Source organism: Mangifera indica, chromosome 4 (assembly GCF_011075055.1).
Source record: "Mangifera indica cultivar Alphonso chromosome 4, CATAS_Mindica_2.1, whole genome shotgun sequence".
Classification (NCBI taxonomy): Eukaryota; Viridiplantae; Streptophyta; class Magnoliopsida; order Sapindales; family Anacardiaceae; genus Mangifera; species Mangifera indica.
The window spans coordinates 3,060,369-3,078,684 of record NC_058140.1 but is presented as its reverse complement, the minus strand read 5'-3'; the positions used below and the strand labels follow the sequence as shown (position 1 = coordinate 3,078,684).

Sequence of the window (18,316 nt, the reverse complement as noted above, 5' to 3'; positions counted from 1 at the left end):
ACACATTTTTCATAAAAGAAAGGTAATCGACTCGAACCATACTAATGAACAAAACACACGGACTGCAAGATGTCCTGATCACATTTCATGTAAGTAACAGCACACCGAAAAATTATATGGAACACTAATGTCAATCTCATAGGTACAGATGAATCGAATTCAATCATTATCAAATACAAAAAGAATGTAAAAATTAGTTCATTAATGGAACAAATCTAGTGTGTGATGTTTATGTGGAAAAAATGTGTGGTGTGATAGCAAGAAATCTCATGCAACCGGAAATTGATCATTTCCATGCTACCGAGTCAATATCATCTCGGGCTTGCTTGTACAACTCAAGTCTTTTAGCTAAGGATGCTCTTCTCTCCATGAGTTGTGGATCTTCATCCAACATTGCACCAAGCCGCTCCTTCTGCATAGAAACCAAGACAATGCTGCTGTAAAATTTTGCCAAGAACAATTATACCTACGTACAATCAACAACGGGAAATCAAGCCTGCAAATTATGGACTAATCAACTTGTAACATAACGCATGTCAATTTCCACTTTACGGCCAGGATAATTCAATGAAAAAAGAAGAAACAGAGTGTTAGTACTTTTCCCTTCTCAAATTTCCATGGCAAACAAAGGTTGATTTGCACTTCAACTTTGGGAAATTCAACAGTGTTTCAATGAGTTTTAAGTACCTTTGATGTTTTGGAATGTTCTTAGTTCTCAATTGAGGTGAAGATTTTTTAAACTTATTGCTATTCATTTTTTCTCTGCTATTATTACCAAATGAATATAAAATCAAAAGCCTCCTTTTAAGCTCAATAAAATGTGTAGCTACAAGGCTTTACCTCCTGCCTCCCGACTTGTGCGTAGAAGTTATTGAGTAGTGATCTCTTGGCTGACAGGACTTGGCAATACACCACGGCTTTGGGAATTGAATTCCTCAGTGTATCACAAACCATGCCTATATAAGCACTGACATTTGATCCTAGGATAGAATAAAGAAGAATATGTCAAGATAGATGATTTCTTAGACTTAGAATTAATACAAATAAAGAAAAAGCATTTGGGAACATTAGTACCATAAGCAAAACGAATAAAAATTTTTGTGCAACCTAAATCTGAATATTCATTCATCCAGCACTGAAAAGCAGACTGAGAAAGAAGTTCATATCCGGTGAGTTTTTTTCGCCATCCAAGCCTTTACAGATCATAGAGATGGCTCATATTATGTTTTTCATTCAAATGGTTGTATTAAGCAATTTGGCAATTGTATTCTTTTTTATATACTCTTTCCTATACTCATTCAAAGCCATTGAGTTGCTAAAATGGGATCCAATATAATTAACTTGGCTTGCAAGAAACAAGATAAAACATTGAAGGTAGATAAAGCAACGTATACCAATTTTCCTAAAATGATAGTCAGAATAACGATCTTGATTTGGAGCATTTGGTCCATTTGGTGCATTTGGGCCTTGTTGATTAGGACTCTTTTCTGGTTCTAGATGAAGCTTTCGGAAAAAATCAACTGTCAGGTAGCTAGATTCCATATCCACCAGCCTTAAAACAGTTCTCCTGCCTTCTTCACGGAATCTTTCCAAAGCATCATTTGCAGCAGCAGCTATGTCAGATTGAAGAGTTGGAAACCGCTTTAACTCCTGCAGTTTGCGTAAAGCAGATCTCAGTTAAACCACATCTACTAAATTTGGCTGATCTCAAAATTCACCTTAGGATATGAATTTAGCATTATTGATAGATTACAAATGCAAGTACATAATTAAATCAGTAGCATCTAAAGGGCAAGAACGGTTCAGAAAAATGATTTTCACTTAATGGAATGAATTCCATTTACATGACTCTTAATTTAAATTGATACAGATAATTGTCTTGCATACATAAATTTTATAGGAATTTACTGCCAAAACTATCTCCTGCAAAAATTTGCTTACCTCAGTTTCGGCTATAGACTTTCGTACGAGTTCTTTCAATACAAAGTGTACCTAAAGGAGACAAGAACATAAGCATATTCATCAGGGAAAATCTGTGGGAAAATGGACCTTTCACTTTTAAGTAAAAGCATTTTGTTTAAAGCAAAAAAAGGAACAAAGTTAGCACTGTACATTATTAAACTATTCCACTCAAATCCAACCTCTCAATGGTAATCTTTATTACCCAAGAAATGAAGAGAGAGAGAAAAAATCATAAAACAAAAGTTCAGTCAACATACACAGTACAGCAGGGGTGTAAAGACCATTTAAGGAATTAAAAAAAGCATCTACAAATAGTTAGAAATGGAGACGGGAAAAAATTAAAATGCCGATTGCGTTGAAACTAAGCAAATTTGTAAGAAATATAAAATAATCTAATATTAATAGATTTCCACCAAAGAAAATGCACTAGTACTAATTCAAAAAGAGTATCTCGAGAAAGAAAAAGTAAGAACATTACTGCATCCACAGAGGCTTCAGCTGGGCCTTTAAAAAAGCTGATAGACCCATCAATGAGTCTTCTGTAACCCTGTTCAGGAGCAATTAGATGTGGCTGGTAACCATCAGCCTCTGAAACAACTTTTTGGACATTTCTTGTAGAGAGATGCCGATCAAAAGGGAGCTTTTTCAAAGCAGCTGGCAGTTGGTGGTCAAAAACTCCATATATCCGATCTCCACCAGGCCGCCTACAATAGCAAGTTGAGACATTGTCAGGAAATAAAATAAAATAATAATGTATAATATAGATCAGATATAACATATGCTATATAACCGCCAGTCCAAGAAAATTTCCTTGACAATTTTCAAATACTGGGACTTTAGAAAGGCAGTACTTCATAAAGTCCAATTTTTCTTTTGTAAAACACAGAACCGAAACAAACTTGGCTTTAATTCAATGTTACAAAGTAAACTCAAAAAGCTTAAGCAATTAGGAAGAGAGGCCAACCATATTAGAAGGTATATCAGACACTATACACCCAAGTGAGATACCTTAATAACATAAAGGCAGTACTGTATCACTTAATGGAAGTTGAATTTTCAAAACTTGAAAACTACAGCAGCGGAAAAGCTACTAATACATGAGTTAAGCGACAAAATGGATCAAGACACATCTTATTCAGTTAATCTCAGCAGTGGAAGGGTCTTCCTTTAAGATGCTCATCAAATCTCAGTTTAACATTCTTTCTTGCTGCTTCATTCTAGAGTTTTAAAACTAAAAATCCACCACTTGGCATTATATTTTCAAACTCAAATGGTCAAAACAAACAAATTTACTAAGATTTTTTCAAATGATATTACATATGCAATGTCAATCAATAAAATCAAACCATTATAAAAAATACATATAGGATGATCTAATGCTGAAACAGAAAAGAAAGGCCAAAAAAATGCTGTCCTTTACCCTCCATCGAGGTGTTCCTTGAATACACGCTCAAATGCACGACACATTTCCAAGATCGTATACAGTTGGGCCTGCACAAATAGATAAGATTAACTGAATAAATAACTAGGACCATTAAATGATTTCTTGTATACCTATGAACACTGATTCCTCATAAGTCTCAATCATTACCCCTGAATCACCTCCAATAGGCCTGCCTATCCGGTCCAGCTCTGCATTAATCTCATCGATGGTCTTATTAATTAACGCAATGATACTGGGTATGCGCTGCCTGATAACAGTTTCCAAATGCTGATAGAGACAGGAGAAATTAAAGAAACTTAAACATCAGAATAACAGAATTGTAGAAGGCCAAAATTAGAAGACAATGGGGAGGAAGAAAGACCTGTGACAATAGTTTTGCAAGATATTCAGATCCCATTTTACTTGCCAAATGTCCATAGTCAGGGCTACTTTCAAAATATTCACGCTCCTTTCGGCGAGCAGCAATCATGTCAACATTCTTGTTGATATCAGCTTGCGAACGATTTACAATTCCAACCCAGGGATGCTGCAGCCTGTATGACCTCCCTTCAAGAACCTTAAAACATTTGCATACAGCAACTAACGTTTATATTTTATGCAAGTAAAAAGATTGTCAAAGAAACCGATATAGTAAGAATGTTGAATCCATACATCCACAGCATTGGTTCCCTTGTCCATCAGATCAAGTTTTGTCAACACACCAAAAGTTCTTTCACCTAAATAAAAACAGAATGGAATAATAAATGTCTTTGATTGACGCCACTCTTATTGCAAAGCAATGCTTCAGATTGGACCAAGTATTATAGTCTCAAACGTACAAAGGTGATTAAGAAATACCTGTTGGATCAACTTCTCTTGCAATCTTTATAGCATCTGAAGTGGCAATATCTTGATTTGCAGGAGAGATGGCCAATATAATGCAGTTAGGCTACAAAATTCGAAGTGACAATATATTGATCAGCAGAAGATTTAGCCAACATTATGCAGTAAGGCTACAAAACCAGAAAATAAATATAAAGAAAGGCAACGGAATACACTGAGCAAAGAATTCTATCCAGTTTAAGCCATTGCCACTGTGGTGATGTAATTGAATATGCTAACTCATTTGAAAAAATAATAAAAATAATCTCCAAAGAAATGAGATAGATAACCATAGTAAAAAGGAATTTTCAAGCAAGCCCTTTCTATCACAGAAAAAAACCTATCGGAATACATGCCTGTTATATGTGTTTTCCACAAGTTTATAAATTCATGAAACATATGTCTCTTTCTTACCTTCTCAACATAAGAGCGAACCATGTTTTCAATATCTTCAACAATGCTATCAGCTTGCCCCTCTAAAAAAGCCAAAAAATTAAATGATTAAATAATTGAGAAATATGTAAATTGAACCCGCAAAAGAAATAAAAAAATTCATCAATTTATGTTTCAAATTTGAAAAAAATGTTTTAGAAATTACCTACAGCAACCTTTGTCAACCCAGGAAGATCAATGAGGGTTAGGTTAACAACTGCCAAAGAAAACCACAAACTTATGTCATACATCTATATAAGCCAAGAGGATAGAAAACCAAAACCCAAAGTTTCAGTAACTGTTAAAAAAAATAATAAAGAACTCATTAAAAGGAAATTTTGAGCGCTGTGAAAATCAAAGGATAAACATGACAAACTTAACGAAAGAAATTTCACAGTGATCATAAAAAATACATTTCAAGCCACCATAAGATTCAAGTGAAATAAAGTAAATAGTTTTTCTTCAGTGGCTAAAGGTTTCAACTTTGTGAAGCTTTCAGAAACTGATTCATAGAGCCAGTTATGCCAAGGTTACCAATATGAAGTCTGAATGCAGGAGAAAAGATGATGATATCAATACATACATGATGGTTTGTAAATCAACTAGGCCTCGACATCAAAGTGAATACTTCTCTCTTAGCTATTAGCTTCCTTATTATTCTTTATATCATATCCACATAAGAAGATTCAATCGTTTATTTAATTTAAGCAGAAAATTTTGTGTGATACAGTCCAGCAGTCACATGAAGTTTCATGATGTACAAGTGCATGCAAACTTCTCAGAATTAGAAGCAACTCTACATAGAAGTTGTACACATAAGTTCGCTCATTAATTCCATAAATAAAACAGATTCATGATATTACTTAATATCCCAGCAACTATCACTTTCAAAATATCTAGTAATTCCCAGTTGTCTGGGATACAACATGCGTGCAAAAGGGATTTATATTATTGTTTCAGCACTAGGTACCACCATAACTCAATTTCCTTGCTAAATAGACCTAACAAGTCTAAGTTCATCTTAAAGATTATATTCCTTGGTTGCATGTTGCTTAAATCTAGTTTATAACTTCAACGCAAAGGAGAAGGATTCTGCCATAACGATGCAAACAAGTAATTTAAATGGCATTCCAGAGTAATGTTCAGCAAAATCCCATTTTCCCTTCCATAAAAAACTGCTAAATTATAATTATAGTTATGGCATACTTGACTAGTCAGCCTAGGACCAAAAAGAAACCATAGTCCAAAAGATATGACTAAAGTCAAGAGCTCACGAAATTCTATTACATAATTCTTCCAAGTGAAGTAATAAACTTTCAAGTTACAAGTCAACTGAATAAGTTATCCTAAGCATTTTTCGGGAATAGCTAAACTACATTTAGCATGCTGTTAAGAGGATATAACAAACCATTTGGAGAGTATATGCTCAGATGAATCGGAATGTTAGATATCTGCTTAGTCTTTCCAGTTATGCGATCTGTTTCGTCTTGTATCTCCCTACGCACAGCAGCTGCATAAAAAAATGAAATCCCCTTTGATTTTAATTAAAAAAAAAGGTTCTTTGTTGTGAAAAGTAGAGATATGATTATCCCATGTATATCAATAGAAAAGAACATAACAAAGAAAAAAACTACAAAATTCCAATGATCATAAATTTACTGAGCTACTCGTACGTACTAGATTTTGGTGACTACAATAAAACCTCTCATATCACGAAACTAAAGCAATTGATAGTTTCCATTGCACAAAAAATGGTTAAAAACAGAAAACTCAATAAAAAATCTCAACCAATTCAAAGTTGTGCAGTTTAATGTTTTAATGATTTGTTATAGCACACATAAAGAAATAAGTTTTTCATTTTAACACAAGAGTCATCAAAACCTTACTTTCAATGAAAAACAGATTCAAACCAAACCCATAATGCTTTTTGTTGCCATGGCAGATGCACAATAACTATAGGATTAGAGAACACAATTGAGATAAATGTTATGGTGAGTTTCCTTATTCTCGACAATATATGATGGTCAAAAATGTATGCTTTTGCAATAGAAGTAAACTTCTTGTTTCGTATATGCAAAAGAAAAACCCGAAATAAAACAGACAAATGAAAATATTTTGGCAACTAAAAAAAAGAAAATTTTGATAACCAGATTCTGAATCAAAATTGAAATAGAAATCGGCATGAATATATGGTTCTATATCATGGCAGCACATGTATGATGCGTGTATTTTCCCTCCAAAAAAATCCCAGATTCCAGAAAACTAACATACCAAAATCAGTAAACCTCTTCTTTGGTATATGAAGAAACTCAGCATAGTCAGCTCCCCCTTCTGTCTTATGAAGTTGCAACACTAATGGCCTCCTTGTGACAATACCTTTTAATCAAATAAAGATAACAATTAGAAGAAACAATAAACAAGAGTAATGCATCACTACCATATTTCATGTCAACTTTTTATCAGATGTTAGGAATGGGTCATAATCACTTGAGAGTCCCAACTCAAGTCATTAGTCAAAAGCCAAGCTTAGCTGCTTAATAAATGTAGAAGAAAAAAATTGTAAATAAATTGCAATTACATTATGCACAAGATTTGGGACCCATAAATGAACCCACGGTTTAACCGAATTATTATTCATCAAATAAATAAGCTAAGCTTACTTAAGATGAAACTTCCAATCTCCTTCGCCATCAATCCAATAAATGACAAATGACTAAATTACCAACAACAAAAAAATCCAATAAATGACAAGATCCCACGACTCAAGTTCTCTAAATTTCCCCACAACCAAACAAATTGTAAACAACACAAAAAGCAGCATCATTACCAGATCCACGAGGCAAAAAATCCCTCCCAACAACGCTTTCCAAAACGGAAGATTTCCCAGAACTCTAAAACCAAAAAAACAAAAACCCAGATGAGTGAAAGTATCAAAATCAAAACTTTACACAGCATAAAAATCAAAACTTTAAGCAAAAGAAAGATCAGAACCTGGCCACCGACAACAGCCACAGAAGGGAGAGCTTCCCAGAGGGACATGCCTTCGCCGCCATAATCGCCCAGAACAGTGCAGGCCCGTTGAATTTTATTGATGAGGCCAATCAGGCTCTGCAGCGTTGCCATTTAAGGGATCAAGAAGAGAGATGGGAATGTGAAGTGATGATGAATCAGATCAGAGAAGATACTATCTGGGATCAAAACAAAGAGATCGATTTGGGTTGGTAAGAGAAAGGAAAGGGAATATGAAGAAACGGTTGCTTTGTCGCACCTTGTATGTTGGAAAAGTATTTTCTTTCTTTTGTATTTTTCAAGCCCTGTTGGAAGCTGTGGCATTATTTTTATTACTAATTAAAATAATAAAACAAAAATTTATAATCCATTTTTATTTTTAATTAATTTTTGTTTTCCTCTTAATCGAATAATTTTATAAAATTATCAATGACAAGGTATGGTATTGGTTAAATATATTATTTTAAAATATTAATATCGTAACAATTAAATTATGTCTATATAATTTTAATACACAATTTCGATACACAAATGATATATCATCATGTGATTGAATGATTTTAAATTAAAACTAAAGTTACACTTAATCACATAATGACATACCATTTATGTATACAAATTATGTATCAAAAGTATATGTATACAGTATTGTTCATATTGTAATTAATCTAGATCTTACTTACAAACAAACTGAATTATTATCATATAATTAAGTATCTATTTATTGTGATATCCCACGTTTGTATTACTGACTTACAAAAAAAATAAGTACAGACAAATTGTACAAACTTTTTCGTATAATCTAAAGTAACAGTTTGTGATTAGATGATATAATTATTTACTTTTTCTCTCACTTTAAAATAACCTAATCAATTACTATCACCTCATATCATGCACAAAAGTTTGAATAATTTATTTTACATATAATATTACTTCTTACAAAATTACAAAATCAAAACCCTAATGGGGAATTTGCTTAAAAACTTATAAAAATTACTCCAATAATTTATTTTTTATTACTCTAATAATCTTCTATTACCAATGAAGATGTAGCAGGTAATATAAAAATTAATTTGATTACTATTTTCACTTTAGGTATTAAAATATTACTAAAGTAATTTTAATTTTATTATAATTATATCGTCATTTATTATTTTTTTAAGACAAAAATAATCTCATTTTTAATTAATATAAAAATTATTTTAGAATAATTAAACCTAAAGATATTTAAGTAAAATAATATATTATAATTCTTTTATCACCTTTAACAAAACACAACAATTATTTATTCCAACTAATTTTTATGAAATTTTATAAAATATTGTAATAATTTATATCTAATAATCCTTAAGGTAATTTTTTTATTTTGATAATAAAATATATTTTAAACCAAACACCCCCCTAAACTTTAAGAATCTCTAACTCTCGTTTAGAATATCTCATATGTTAAATATAAAATTAATAAAAAAATTATTATAATTAGATATTAACTTCAAACGTTGTTTCAAATTCGATAATTTTAAATTAAAATGATTTCTTATTATTTCGATTAACAGTTAATATAGACATCATTTATCTTAATTTTAAATTCGATCATTCCAAACTGGGATGATTATGTATTGTTTTGATAAATTATTAATTATACACGTCATTTTAATATTTAAAGATATCTAAATAATATAATATGTGTTATTTTACATTGGTAAATTTTTTTTGTACGATTTAAAGATACATAAATTTGTGAATTTCTCAAGTTGGGGAAAAGTATGTGAATAAGGAGTTTGTATAATTTTCTATGCCAACCCCAATTCGGGCAAATAAACCTTAAACCCCCTTCTTAAGTTTTATCTTTTTTTTTTTAACCCAAACCCCTTATTCTCGTAAATTTTTACACTATTAACGTATTTTCTCGGCCAAGGTTCTCAGTTAATGTAAACAGTACTTCCAACCCAAGGGTTTAAGGCCAACTCATATTTTTGACATATATCTAAATATTATTATATTTTATTGATAGACCTAGTTGTATACGGACAGTAATAGACAATGATGAAGAATAACCTAATAAATTAGCCAAAGGACTATTTCCCACCTAAAATATGCTACAATCGCAAGTTTTCCTCCTCTAATTTTGATAATCTCAAACACTCATTCATGAGCAATTAAAATTAACGGTAGTAAGAATAAAATCGTTATTTTTTCTATAATATTAAAAATAACTAAAATATAATCTCTTTTTATCTCCCTAAACTTTAAAAACTAAAAGTTTCCCCCAGCCTAATTTTAAAAAATAACATTTTACCTTAGGTTTCGTTTTGAAATATCCGACTCTATTGTCGGCGGCCTCTCCCTCCTGAAACATCATCTCCCTCCGACGATCTCTCTCCTCCCATTTGGATGTTCGATCAACGTCGAAGAAACAGTGGAAGACGAAGAGCTTCTCGGGGAAGACGAAGACGACTCATTTGGGAGGATGAAGAACTTTGTCTTCCCCAATGAAATTCTTCATCTTCCACTGCTTCTCCGACGCCAATTGGACGTCTAAATGAGAGGAGAGAGACCACCGAAAAGAGAGAATGCTTCGGGAGGGAGAGGCTACTGGCAATGGAGCCGGAGATTTTAAAACGAAACCCTAGGTTGAAACTATCATTTTTTAAAACTTAAATAGGGGAAAACTTTTAGTTTTTAAAGTTTAGGGGGGTAAAAAGAGATAAAATTTTAAGGAGTTAGAGTTCTATTAATTTTAATTGTTTATAGGTGGATATTTAAGATTATCAAAGTTAAAGGGGTGAAACTGGGAATGCAGCATACCTTGGGTGGGCAATAGTCCTTTGGCCTAATAAATTTTGTAAGAAAAATTTAAATATAGATTAAAATATAGGTTAAAAGACTGTTTTCCACTTTAAGGGTTATGTAAATTTAATTTTTTATTGATTAATTATTAAAAAAGAAAAAACTTAAATACCTATTTATTTGTTAAATTTCATTGTTATTATTAAAAATAAAATAGTTATTTATAAATTGTTATTTAAACTCATATTTTAGAGTTACTCTAAAATTTTTAAAATGTTTATTTTTACTCTCTAATTTCATATTTTTTAGGTTTAAAAATTAACTTTTTTCCCTCAATTCTAGAGTTTTAAATTCTCATCTTTTTTGTCATTATGCCAACCCTGCCTCCCCCACTTTCTAAAACATTTTTGTTTCATCCCTTCTCTCTTTCTCAGTTTTTAGATTTGATATCCAACAACCATCCATTGATTCTCTCTGTCCCGGCTACTCTTCTTCCCCTTTCTGACACACTTCATCTCAGACAAAGACAAACGATCTTCATCTGAGACTAAGACGACACAGTTTGTTTTTATCTCCAATGAAGACAGTCAAAGAAGGGAGAGAGAGTGGCTAGGAGAGAGAGAATATGAATGGGAGAGAAAAGGGGAGGGGGAGGGGGAATTATTTTTAAACCTAAAAATATGAGATTATGACATAAAAATAAACATTTTAAAATTTTAAGTTAATTTAATAATATGAGTTTAAATAAAAATTTTAAATGATAATTTTATCACTTACAGTAACAATAAAATTTAACAAATAAATAAATATTTAGATTTTCAATAATTAACGGATAAAAAATTAGATTTATATCAACATAAAATATACCATGATACAATATTGTCAATAAACCTTGGGTGGTTGTTGAATATTACACTTATATTTGTTATGTTTTTCATTCCAATTTAGATATATCAATTATCAAACTAAAAATCAACTTGTTTTCAAACAAATTTATAAATATTTTGATTCATAAATTACCAAACTTATAATCAATGTGATGATACTAAAATATGCTATCAACGAAAACATTTATAAAGAAAAAACACAAGATAATTATTAGAAAGAAGCGTTATTAAAATAAATATTGAATTTGTTAAAAAAAAACAAATTTATTAAAAATTTGCCTAAAAAGGTTCTAACATAAAATTTTGTGCTTACTTTAATTAATATCCGCTAAATTGGAGGTGCTTAGATGGAATGTAAATATTTGCTTCTTTGAATGTCAAGCTACCCCAATAACATTACCATCACATAATTTGGGCAACACTAGATCATAGACATTACCGTGCAGTTCCCACTAACAGATCACGAGAACAAAGTCAAACCAAGATCGATATCCAATCATAGAATAAATCCCACCACACCAGTGACACTCCAATATAAAGAGTATACACAGCCTCAAAAAATATGAACTCAGTAAGAGGCAATAAGTTTACCAGAACTGGCTGCTGATGCAGCTGAGACTTTGGTCGAAAAAGAAAATCACAGAATTGTCCATATTCTGGCATCATTAATATAGAACCGCCAAATGAACAACACAAACATAGTAAGATCTGATTCTTTGATCTGATTACAAGAATATTAACAACCAACAATGGCACTAGCTGCTGCAGATTACAAATTTAAATAGGAACCAGCAAAAGGGAAAAAAAATCCAATAAGGTACCTATACAATAACCACACAACCACTGCCCAATCAAATTATATAAGTAGAAATACCTGACAAAAAGGTTAGCCCAAGGTCAATTTACTTCCTTTGTTTTCTTTTCTTTCTAGGCAGAGGAATTTAAGAGTTTTCTATGTCAGTTGCACACCGATGATTTCTTCCTCTGATTTTGTTCTAATCTCTCTCTTTTCTCAGAAAGTTTCCACTGAACAAACATAGACAGGGTCTTCGGCATGCAAGTTACAATCTTATAATCAATCACCAAGGGAGAAACAGAAAATAAAAAATAAGAAAGGGGCAAAACAAACAAGGCCTATGCAGATTTACTCCGTACTGCTGATGCCCCTGCCACTTTTCGTCATTGTGTACTCCGTGTCAACCCACTTCTTGATACACTTCTGCAAATATATGAGGACTAGTTAATTAGCATATAACTGGGAAGGGTAAGATGAGCATTATGCAGAATTTCTAAAATAAATTAATAAATTCCTTTTAGGAAGTATAAATGAGCTTGTTGGACTTGTTCTATATCCAGGGCGATTTTTAATCAATGACTTAGCATATGATAAAAGATTAGCATAGAAAATGTAGCTTAAACTACAGGAACGCCAAATAGTCACACAGTTAGATCTTATCCAATTTTATATAGTTATAGAAATATAATAAGAGACAACATTATTTTGTCTGCATTGTTGATTAAAAAAATTCCAATTATAGATACAACTATGTAATTCCCTTCATCTAGATCCCACCATCCTCCTACTAGATCTCAGATTAGATTTAAATTGTGAACAAGGTACCACGAAACTTTTAGGTAAGTCAACTCTAGGCCAGTTTCAGGATCATGTGCTAGTCAATAATTCATGTCATTGTCAAGGTAATCACTAATCAGGTTGACTTTTTAAAAAAGGATGCTTTAGAAAAGTACAAGCATAAAACGTTATAAAACAAGTTCAGATAAATTCAACTATTAGACTGCATGAGCTGAGAGGATTTAAAAAAAAAAAGGTTACAAGTACCTTCCAGGAAGCAGCTGAGCACTGCTAACAGGACCTTTGGTATTACCAAACCGCTTGGCCCTATTTTCATGTTCTTTCTCCACACGCATCGCAGCTACCTCCTTCTCCATTGCAGCTACTTCCCTTCTCATCTTCTTTGCCTCAACCTCCATTGCCTTAGTTAATGTCTCTACTTTCTTTGCTAACATCTGTAAATAGCAGTTGCAGCAAGATATTATTAATCATAAGTAGGAATTTAAAAATTCATAAAACAGTGAATACCAACCTCAATAGCATCATCCTTATCTTTGAGGCTTTGATCTTTCTCATGACCAGTTTTCCTCAAAGATATGACTTCTTTCTGCAGCAAGTCATACAATACTCCAGGAACGCTATCCTCAGTATCAGCTGATTGGAATTCATTGGACTTGTCATCGAGATTTCCTTTCCAAGTATTAGGTGTTTCATCGTCCTTGGTTGCATCACAAGACTGATTGAATGGTCCATTTAAAAGCAATTTACTCCTGTCTAATGATCTTGTGCCTCCATCAAATGATCTTGATGTTCCTTTAGCATGCTTCAGCATTGAACTACTACTAGAAGACAGTGATCTCAACTGAGATGGTGTTCTTTTCGACAAAAAGCCATTGGAGGTTAGCTTAGAGATGTTATCAGCTCCACCCAGTGACTGACGACGAGAAGGCCCATTGCTGACACTTCTACCCTCCGGTGTACTGCGACCAGTACCATTTGAAGATCCTCTCAAACTGTCCTCTAGCACTTTGAGCCGCAGATGATACTTTTCCTAGAAAATGCAACAAAAAATGCGTTCATTTCAAAATCAGAAAACAGAAGTACTGCCACAAATCATTATACATAGACTGCACATTAGATTATTACTTTCAACTGTGCTTCAGACTTGGCAGTTCGCTCGGTTATAGCAAGCTTGTCACGAAGTTGCTGCATTTCTCCCTGTAACGACAAAGAATTGTAATGAGCAGCACATACAAAAGGCAAATGACAACAATTTCATTCGAACAAAGAAACTGCTAGCAAGAGCTCAAACAAAGAAAGATAAAGAGGCCAATAAACATCAATAACCTGCAAGAATCTCCGTTCCTCAAGCCACTGTTTCACAGGCATCACTTTGTCGTTAGCATCTTTCCATTCATTGGCTACAACTGTGGCCACCCTGTTTGCAGTTACCTTTGCACGGGCCAGCTCCCTGTCAAGAGTTTTCCTTTCCTCCTAAAAACAAATGAAAGACATAGCTACTTTGAGGATTGTCTCTATAACATGAAAAGTTAAAAAAAAAAAAAAATCTAATTTGGCAAATTACATTCATCTCCTGAACTTTCCTCTGGTAATCCCTCACAGCATTAGCAGCTGCACCACCAGCAAGAACAGCCTCTTCAAGCTCACGAACAGTCTGGGTAAGCTTTTCAACCTCTGCAACCTTTTGTCGATGCATCTTATCCAAAATTTTGTTTTCTTCCTAATATGCACAACCAACAAACCAATAACTACACCTGAGCTTTATACATAAGTCCGGAATAAAAGAAAAATTCCAAAGTTCTGACAGGAAAAAAAAAATGCAGGATTGCAGTACCTGGCAAATCTCTATCTGTTTCATTAACTCTTGGTTTTTGTTTTGGAGATCATCTACCATAGACGCCTTAGCCAAGGCAACCTGAACAGTCCTCTCAGCTTCAAGTAAAGCTGCTTCTTTGGACTTGGTTAGACGATCTAGAGCTTTGTTATCATCTTGAAGCTTTGCAATCTGTAAGGATCCCAGAATTTATTAACTAAACGTGTGGATTGCATTACTGATCAAATCCCTAAGATGGACCACCATGTATGAAGGCATAAGTACCTCTTGCCTAGCAAGCTTAAGCTCAGCCTCAAGGGGAGCAAGAATAGCTTCAATTGGAGGCATATCATCGTCCTTCTGAGCAGCATGAACTCTTCGAAGTGTGGCTTCAGCAGCAAATTGAGCTGCCATGGAGGCTTTCTTCTCATCATTAATTTTCTTGATTTCAAGATTCTGCAAAACATATTTGGTTAAATAAGTACAGATTTGTGCTACCAAAGATAACATCAAAGCAGGAGTTGACAAGATTTAAAAAGATACTTTGCTTTCAATTAGAGATTCTGCTAACTTGAGCTTCTCCTCCACCTTTGAGAGTTCATCAGTAAGCTATGGATAAAAAAGGAATACACAAAAACAAGGTCAGCACCAATCTGAACCATGTACTAGCAGTAAAACAGTATCAAAACCAAAAAGGCAAAAGAATTTTATTTAAAAAAACCCTAATCAAATCCACGATGCATATCAAAATTTGAAAACAATTTGATGCCAAACAATGATAAAACAAAATCTTTCAACAGCTTCACAGGTAGATGCAACCCATTAACATCTATTGTACACAATGAAAGCAGTATACAATTCAGAAATTGTAAAGCTTGATACCTCAGTATGTCAGTAGCACAGTCATTATAACATCAATACAGGGATTGTAGTATTTAAGCTCTCATTATTAGATGTTGAACAGCCGAAAAACTTGTATTACAAATGAAAATGTGACAGCTAATATAGATGCCATAAGTTAGAATAAGATACCCATCTAGAGTGTAAACTTCAAATCAAAACCTAGACAGAACATTAATAACATGGTAAAAGTACTAAGATTATACAAAGATACTAATGATGAGGAATTCACCCAATCGAGTAAATTAAAGATAATGACTTCTCAGAGGACAAAAGGAAGATATTTCTCCATCAATTTGGACAAAGCGCATGTTCTGTGTGGGGCAGGCATAACAAGTAAATGGATTTATTTCTCCTACAATTCCCAGGATCTATACCTTACATTAGCAGTGCATAACAATAGACGGGACTATAGAAGCAGAAAATGTTAGGTAAAGAAGTAATAAAATTTCCACTAAGCCCACTAAGATATCATAGAGAATATCACTTTAAATGAAGCTAAAACTGCCGAAATTGAAAATCACTAATTTAAATAAACCCAGTAGTTTTATACTTTTATAGAGGAAAAATAGTAAGTAAAAGATAAATTGACCTCTTCAACAGCCTTCTCTCTTGACCGTTCAGACAATCTCAAAGCCTTGATCTCCGCTTGCGCCTCCCCTAATTCTCTGTCCTTATCTACAAACACCCAGAAAAGGAAAAAAAATTAAAAATAATTAAAACAAGATAAATAACGAAATAAATAAGCACCACACAACGCAGCCAAAAACAACACGACTCAAGTCAAGAAAGACCAGATCGAGCCACATTACACACCTCTGACTTCATTCTCCAACCGATTCAACTCCACCTTGACCGGATCCGACCCGTGCAGTAACGTAATAAACTCATTATCAGCATCAAAGCTCGGCCTCACCGACGCTCGCCTCCTTGACGAGCTCTTACCTCCTTCCTTCAAAGACGCCGACACCGTCAACGACGCCGACGGATTCGCCGTGACAGAAGCGCCTCCGTTAACCTCCGGCGCCGCCAAAGCAACTCCGTCACCGGAAACCTCCGCCATTATGTCCACCGATCTGATCAACTACCTGACCAAAAACCTACCACTGACACACATCCAAGTGCTTCAAGATCCAAAACGGCGCCGTTAGATCCAAATGCTAGCGATCGGAACTGAGAAAATCTCAGCCGGAGTGAAGTGAAGATTGAGCTAAAAATGCAAAGAAAGAAAGAGAAAGAGAGAGAGAGAGTGAGTGTTTGCTGGTTTCGTTTTGAATTTATTTGATTTTTCTCTCTCTACATTGTGATTTAAATCTGCTTGAGTTTTTTGTTTTCACCTTTTTCTCTCCCTTTGTTTGAGGACAATGAAGTATACAGCGACAGTGTGTTTTGAGAGTGATTTGTTTACCCCTTTATGTTTAATAATGTTACGCGGACGCCCTGAATTTTGAAATTATAACAAACTCCCCATCAAATGGTTGAATCATGCTAAGGAAATAATGTCAAACTAAGGGTAGATTCAAACCAAGTCCAAATAGAGACCGGATCAAGTTTAACTTGAATCTAAAAAGTTTCAATTAAGTTTAATTTGAATATAAAATTTTCAATTTAAACTCAAATTAAAACTTACTTGAGTTGGCAATGAGGTTGTCAAAGAAGTTTTCTAAAAGCACTAAAAAGGAAAAAAAATGTTGCTACAGATAAAGAAGAAAAATTGTTGAGAAAAATTTGAAAAAGATAAAAAGTTACTGAAGAAGATGAATTTATCAGTGACTCTTTCACAACTTGTTAAATTTGAGCTAACTCAAATTTGACTTGTTAGAATCGAATACTAAGTCAAAATCAAGCTAATTCAACTTAGTTGTAATTATAAACCAAGAGTTTTTTTTTCGTTTCTTTTTTATTTTGAAATTGACTATATTTTAAAATTTTTGAAACTATAAAATCAAACTTGTAGCCTAAATGTTTTGATTCATAAGGTAAAAAAAAAAAAAAAGAAGAGAATTTGTACTATATAAAAGAAAAATTAGTAGAAAAAATAAAATAGCATAATTTTGAAATTAAACAATAAGATTAACTCACTTTTCCTTTATATATTTTTTCAATCCTTATGTGTTAGGTATATTGATATTTTTAAGAATACAAACCTGAGGGGTTTTCAAAATAATTTCTCAAACCTGAGGGGTTTAGAGAACGAATATTATATATATATAATATTGGAGCAAGGTTTAGTTAGCTGCTTGATAACCGACGCTTTGCTGTTAAGCAGATACAAAGAGCGTGTGTGATGATACGAACGACGGAAGGAGCGTATTAAAGCGGGATATTATTTTTAAATTTAAGTTTAATTTGTTTGAATTGAATAATTAATTGAACTAACGAATGGTATAAATATCAGTATTATCATCTTATATTTTATTTAAAAATAATATTGTATGATATTATTTTATTTTTATTTAAATTCATATAATTAAAAGATAACACATTATTTTTTAATAATGAGAAATCTCACTTAAACTGAGATATCACTTTTATATAACTGAAATACCCATATTGAATAAGACAAATTCTTTACCATACTAAATCAGATATATCAAGAGTTTGATTTTAATATATCGTGAAAA

The 18,316-nt window shown here is 32.9% G+C and overlaps 2 protein-coding genes across 2 annotated transcripts; both read right to left on the bottom strand.

The window, feature by feature from the left end:
* Positions 1-91: 91 nt before the first annotated feature.
* LOC123213972 (phragmoplastin DRP1C) lies at positions 92-7,996 on the bottom strand. Its single transcript, XM_044633631.1, has 16 exons — positions 7,691-7,996; positions 7,527-7,590; positions 6,971-7,075; positions 6,108-6,209; positions 4,866-4,916; positions 4,682-4,743; positions 4,244-4,334; positions 4,058-4,122; positions 3,768-3,962; positions 3,554-3,673; positions 3,383-3,453; positions 2,441-2,666; positions 1,942-1,992; positions 1,395-1,650; positions 841-980; positions 92-412 (listed from the first exon to the last, which is right to left on the bottom strand). Exons 1-16 carry the CDS (start codon positions 7,820-7,822, stop codon positions 287-289), a joined length of 1,857 nt encoding a protein of 618 aa, XP_044489566.1. The 5' UTR covers positions 7,823-7,996; the 3' UTR covers positions 92-286.
* A 4,026-nt stretch (positions 7,997-12,022) lies between these two features.
* On the bottom strand, positions 12,023-17,018 carry LOC123214551 (microtubule-associated protein 70-2-like). Its single transcript, XM_044634383.1, has 11 exons — positions 16,509-17,018; positions 16,285-16,370; positions 15,336-15,401; positions 15,078-15,248; positions 14,814-14,984; positions 14,544-14,699; positions 14,306-14,452; positions 14,105-14,176; positions 13,491-14,009; positions 13,226-13,413; positions 12,023-12,604 (listed from the first exon to the last, which is right to left on the bottom strand). The coding sequence occupies exons 1-11, from the start codon at positions 16,753-16,755 to the stop codon at positions 12,565-12,567; spliced, it is 1,863 nt and encodes a 620-aa protein (XP_044490318.1). The 5' UTR covers positions 16,756-17,018; the 3' UTR covers positions 12,023-12,564.
* Positions 17,019-18,316: the final 1,298 nt, after the last annotated feature.